Here is a 6,142-nt window from a genome sequence, read left to right as displayed (position 1 = left end):
TCAATTCTCTATTTTAATACAGAGTTAGATATTCAGTCATTACATCTTGATTTTTGTTCATCTACTTTGTAGCATTACTTGAAAGAAGCAAAATGTGGAAGCAAGGACTTTTTGGATGTTTTAGTAACGCAAGTTTAAGCTTTTTGGCATGCTGCGCTTTCCCCCTTGCAGTGGGAAAAAACGCAGAAGCTGTCGGTGAACCAAATTCAGTTCTGTGGGTGATTGCTGTCATGTATGCTCCATGTGTTGCTGGTGCTTTGCTTCGAGGACTAATTAGGAAAAAGAAGGTCGGTATAAAAAGGCGTTTAATCCATCAATTCATCGACGTTCATTGTAAAAACTAAAATATATATTTATATATTCAAAACTGTATTTAAAATTGTAAATTACGATAAATTGACTCTTGTGTAGTCTGATCAATCGTGCGACGTGTTATCTCCGAATAAAACGAACGGACAATGATCTTTTCATACCGGGAATATGAACCAATATAAAATTGTGTGTTTAATCGGGTTCACAGGGCGTTGGTTGTACTTGATTTTATACACGATTCTTAAATTATAGACATTTGTGATAACACGGTCTGGCGAGTAACAATAACTAAATTTAACAAAAATGAATATCAACATATTCACAGTCAATCGTAGGTTTCTAATGAGTATAAATGTATGGTTACCTACTCCTTGCTTGCTCCTCCACGAGCTAATATAAATTCAATAAATGTTTATCATTGCTACGTTGTTTGCACAGCAAAAAACTGTACGCTTTATCTCATTATAAGATATTATTTATTTCCTCCACAAGTCTCATGCTAAGGTTTTATATTTTGAAATGAGGTTCGATTAAATTCAAAATGAAATTTAACTCATTTAATATTAATAAAATAATAAATCAACGTTGTTTAGTTTGGAATTGTATTTGTTGGTATTAAAATATTAGCGAGGCGGTTTGGAAATCATATATGGCCCACGCATTGGTAGGAAAATACCACTTGTCCATATTGTACATTTATCACTGTCAGCTCCTATAACATTTTTCAAATAGTATGTTTTCCACACAAATGTTTTGTTTTTGCAATTACTTTTTATATTGGATTGTGCAAATCATATATATTTGTAAATGTCAATTTGATTGACATAAATATATAATTTGAGTTGTACTTCATACTCACCATCTTTGTAATTTCAGGGAATTGAAGGTTCATTTTTTGTTGATTGCTTTTTATGGTTTTGTCTTCCATGCTGTGCCATATGTCAAGAAGCCTCGGAAACTGGCGCTTTGGATTACTTACAACAGCCCGAACTACAAAGCATGGAGCGTGATGCACACGCAACGACATAGACTTGTTTTCAAAGAAATTTCTCTTGCTTTTGTGGAATCTGAACCTAATCGAAATGAACTTCACCGAAAAGTAAAGTTGATTGATGAATTTTCATTGTTACGTCAAGTACGAACTTATGGTATGTGGTTCGAGCTTAAACAACCCTGAATCGATGATGAAATTTTATAACGAAAACCCCTCGTCACCAACATTATGATTATAAAATTCAACACAATTTTCTCATAATTTTTTAACAATATAATCCTAAATAATGATATTTTTATTCACATTCATGTTTTTACACCATTCGTGCTATTTATTAATGCAAATAATCGAATGACACGAAAAGATACTCATACCTGTAAAGGCAATTTCATCACTTGTACTAATCTATATATTTGCCTAGCTCACAGAATCCGGTTCCCGAATTGATATAAATTGAAAAACAAATTATGAACATGCATGTGTCGGAATATTCCAAAATTTGTGAATAGCCATTGTTTCTCAGTGCGTTTGAGGTGTCCGCCCTTACACGACAAAATAACTTTCACGCAAAGAATTTTTTTTACATTGTGCCTGAGAATATGTTGGCAACGGAACACAAACTTGTACGGATTTTCGTGCTCATACGATTAAACATGCCAAGTTGAATAATATTCAATACTGTGTTTGCTATAGCGCTGCTTTCGAGCGTAGGATGCGTAGGAAATGCGAATATTAACTGCTTTGCGGTACCTTGGTCTAATTTGTACAATGTACGTTTTACTTTCGTGGTACTCTCTTATAACTAGCTAATTCTCTTTTCATGGCTTAGTATTACTGCGACCCCGTAATGTGTGCGGCAATACGGTAGCAAAAATATGATAGTTCGATCTGAAATATCAAAAACCTAAAACCGTATTTATCGTAATAATGAAATGGTTTGTGGTCAAGGCAAACTCAGGACTTATCCGCTCATTACATATATTGCATTTTCTCTCACTTCCACGTCATAACCATATAATACCATGAACCAGAAAATCAGGTTTTAAACGAAAAGTGTATTTTGCAATGCAATTCAGTTTAAATCATTTTTGCTATTTTCTATGCTAACGCTTCACAGCCATTCCGCATTTGGTAAAATATTTTTGAAATTGTTTTTATTACAATTGTGTACTGAATCATGATATTTGTAATTCGCCATAATTATTTTGACCAGAATGTAATAAAATCGAACCATATCAGGTCACTTTTTGACCGAAATTTTTCCATCCAACACCTTTCCTTTTTTTCCTGATTTGATCCAATTACAAGTTTCAGAACAATATTATATCTTATATCGTAATGTACACTTTCTAATATACTGAATAAAACATATTTTACAACAACTTATGTAGTTTTTATGTATATTTAAAAGTGCTATCGAAAATTGTTTGAGCCGATACTATCGACATTGGCTCAAGGCGTAAGAAATCGACTTACAACTTTTATCGCGAAGGAGAAGCTTTTTAAAACTCTCAATAATTTTGAGTCTTACTGTTATCAACTTCGAAGCGGTATTGCTTCTACGGGCCTGTACGTAATGAATCGAAAGGCCTGTACAAAAATTACAACGTTACATTCGATTTATTAGGATGGAATCGCGACTTTCGAACACAACCTTTGAATAAAAAATACATTTGTTTTAAGCAATTTCCTCCATACATACGTGTAATCTATATATACTCGGAGTGCGCATATGTGAAACTCATTTAGGCATACGTGTGTGATATATTCAAATACCTTGCACCTTGCTGCAATTTAGATACTTTTTTTGATTCTATAGTTTATAATATATAGAACTCTTCTGGTCTCGGCAACACAATTTTCACCCAAAAACTCATTTATAGGGTGAGACTGTTTGTTGAACAGGTTGAAATAATGTACACACAATGTTTCACAAAGGATTCAAATGAGATTGTGCAAATATGTTTTTCTGCCCGACAATATAAAAATTCTCTCACATTATTTGACAAGATAATTAAATTATAAAGAGTTTGTTTGATTTTTCTTCTTATCAATCATTGGCGGTTTACGCGATTTATTATCCAGAGGTGTGGCTCGACAAAGTTGAATCGTTCGTGAATTGTGATATTTGGCAGAACAAATTTACAAAAACTGGAGATATTTTTGCGAAAATAGATTTGATTTTCGTGGAGAAAAAAACACAATTCAGAGCAAACACAAAACCTCGTGGCGGTGAACTAATTACATTAGGTGCATGTACGTTCGGATGCAGATTATGCGCCAAAGTTACCTTTGGTTGCGATTTTTTTTTTTTGGCGCGAACTTGAAAATACGAACTAAATTGAACGAAAATGCTCAATTCCCTTTCGTATCACGGGTTTTGCACCTTTGAAAGGATTGCTTCAATCCATAACGAAAAGCAATGTACGCATATATATATATATGTAACATTTTTGGCCCACCCTGTATATAACCAGTCACTTCTGAATCTGCAAAGGTACCATAATCGGTCAAAGCCCGTTTTGCCATCTGATTTATCCTGCTCAAACTCGATTAGTTCCCGATCTAATAGATTTTTTTTGTAATGTTTTAAAACAGTAATCGTTTGAAACCAAAGGAATTTAGATTAGATTGTTTACTATGACATTATTCTTTCGAGTCATGAAATAGCGGGAAGATTATACTTAAGAACAATTGATACTAGTTCATTAAGTTAATCTTATAAGCAATGCTGTTAATACTTCACAAATTGTATGTTGCTAGTTTTTTTTGTGGTTTACACCTTGGTCTCACCTATATCGTGTACATACGAGTTTTCTTATTTCATCCCAATTCGCCTTTCAATTTCCAAGTCTGATCAAGCATATACAACAGATAACAACGTTGTGATTTTCTCATATTTGATCAGGGTATACACCCGGTCTAACCCAATAAACTTTGGGAGATAAGAACACCTCATGTGGTTGGGATATCGCCGCGAGTTTACTCTGTTGCTTATACAAATAGGTGAATATAAAATTCAATATGAAACGAAACGTTTAATGGAATTTTTAATAGAACAAAATACACACAGGTCACAAGCGTCGGAAGATAATTGACGTTATTTAATTTATTGTCTTACTGCAACTTTTGATCTAATATCTATTCTAATATCACGGCAATGATTAGCTCAAAACAAACCCCATTTAGTCACACCGGCCCTGCTTGTCGGTAAGGTGAGATACCAGATTTCTATGCTTTCCGGTAAGTATATATTGCACGTGCATTATTGACGAATAGATGCTGTCTTTCTAATGGCGAAGCAAATACTATCTTGACATCATCGCACAACGGAGTCCTATAATATTGGTAAAATTATTAACGCGCGATTTTCAGAATGCAATATACGGAAGGGATCACGCCCTGGAAGTCAAAAACATGCAAGGAAACCTTTTGTGACTTAAGTTTTGACAGAAGAGTTATCATATAGCAACTAACCCCCAAATGTACCCCATTTCATGTTAAAATATGAAAACACAGTTAATTTTTCCCAAAATTCGAACAAAGACTTTCGTAGGAATCAAATTACACCAGGTTTAAGAACATAACAGGTTCCATCCAGTCATTATCAAATTAAAATCTATATTCTCAAGACCTTTGGCACTGATTGAAATAATTATATCTAAGTTCCCATCCGTACGATGTACCTAATTACCCTTGTTGAGATAATAGGAATTTCTGTTTATAACGTGAATCACGAGCTCACGTTTACAGTATTTAATAAGGTTTATGCTCAACGTATAAATACGACTCCGATATCTTTCGATAGGGAGAGAGAAGACGATGTAAACCATTCTAAGCTAGTCTGGATAAATGTTATAAGATTTATATTCTGTGTATCGTGGAAATCTGAGAATAAAATCAAACAGAATTTACCCATTATTTATGCTATAAATGGTGACAAAGCCGACTTGAATTAACCTTCTGAAACGGACCAGATCAACGGACAACAAGCAACAATTGGAAGGAATCAACCAAAAAACAGACCAAGCGAAAGCTTCCAACAATTGCCGAGAAACCATCTATACAAAACGTGCGAAAATCAAATTCGACCAACTTACGAACGTCGAGGACATTCAAATTGCCTGGAACAACGATTGAAGTAGCAAATTGCTGACAAGCCGAAATAATCAAAAACATTATGAAAAGACAATAATCTCAATTGAAAACAGTTGAACTATGGTAACGGACTCTGGAAACGTTAAAATCATGAATATGGACTGTATTGAACATCGATCGAAATGAACTCTTTTAGAACATGATATATGTTCGAGGTGAAAAACCTAATCAAAAACGAACTGTTGAAAACAATGAACTATATGGACTGTTTTACGGTAAATTACGCGCTCTATTCCGAACAATAGAGAAATTGTCGCGCTTACCTATTGGATATACAGATCAGGAGCATGTAATTCTACAATTTGTTTCATGATTTGCAGGTTTTTCTCCTCATTGAGACAGACATTTTTCATTCTTCCACTAATACTAAGGTAAAGTACTTCTTTTTCTTCTTATATATACATGGCGTTTCATTCGACTTTTAATTTTTATAAATTAATTAATGGTAACAACTTTGAATATTTTAATTTCAAATACCTTTTAGAGATTTATATTATTAAATATTTGTGGTTAACATTCATTTTCGATTAAATAGATTTCGTTGGAATTAAAATGCTTTCTAAAAGTAGATTCGAGCGAGTCATACTTTAAATTATTTACAAAGCCGTCATATAGAACGGTGAAATAATAAGCTCATTAAACAAAAATTGTATCCAAAAGCGTTATTTTTTCAAAAAA

The 6,142-nt window shown here is 33.5% G+C and overlaps 1 protein-coding gene across 1 annotated transcript; it reads left to right on the top strand.

Moving 5' to 3' along the window:
• On the top strand, positions 1 to 2,688 carry LOC120347578 (uncharacterized). Its single transcript, XM_039417604.2, has 2 exons — positions 1 to 287; positions 1,189 to 2,688. Exons 1-2 carry the CDS (start codon positions 93 to 95, stop codon positions 1,339 to 1,341), a joined length of 348 nt encoding a protein of 115 aa, XP_039273538.1. The 5' UTR covers positions 1 to 92; the 3' UTR covers positions 1,342 to 2,688.
• The last annotated feature ends 3,454 nt before the right edge of the window (positions 2,689 to 6,142 follow it).

The sequence above is a fragment of the Styela clava genome, chromosome 11 (assembly GCF_964204865.1).
Source record: "Styela clava chromosome 11, kaStyClav1.hap1.2, whole genome shotgun sequence".
In the NCBI taxonomy this organism is placed as follows: Eukaryota; Metazoa; Chordata; class Ascidiacea; order Stolidobranchia; family Styelidae; genus Styela; species Styela clava.
The sequence above is the reverse complement of the archived record's forward strand: the minus strand, read 5'-3'. Positions and strand labels throughout refer to the sequence as shown.

Bases quoted from the DNA above. Each gene is read 5' to 3' on its own strand.
- LOC120347578 (XM_039417604.2), top strand. From the start codon at position 93: ATGTGGAAGCAAGGACTTTTTGGATGTTTTAGTAACGCAAGTTTAAGC. The intron at 288-1,188 runs GTCGGTATAAAA...TTGTAATTTCAG, and splicing joins GACTAATTAGGAAAAAGAAG to GGAATTGAAGGTTCATTTTT.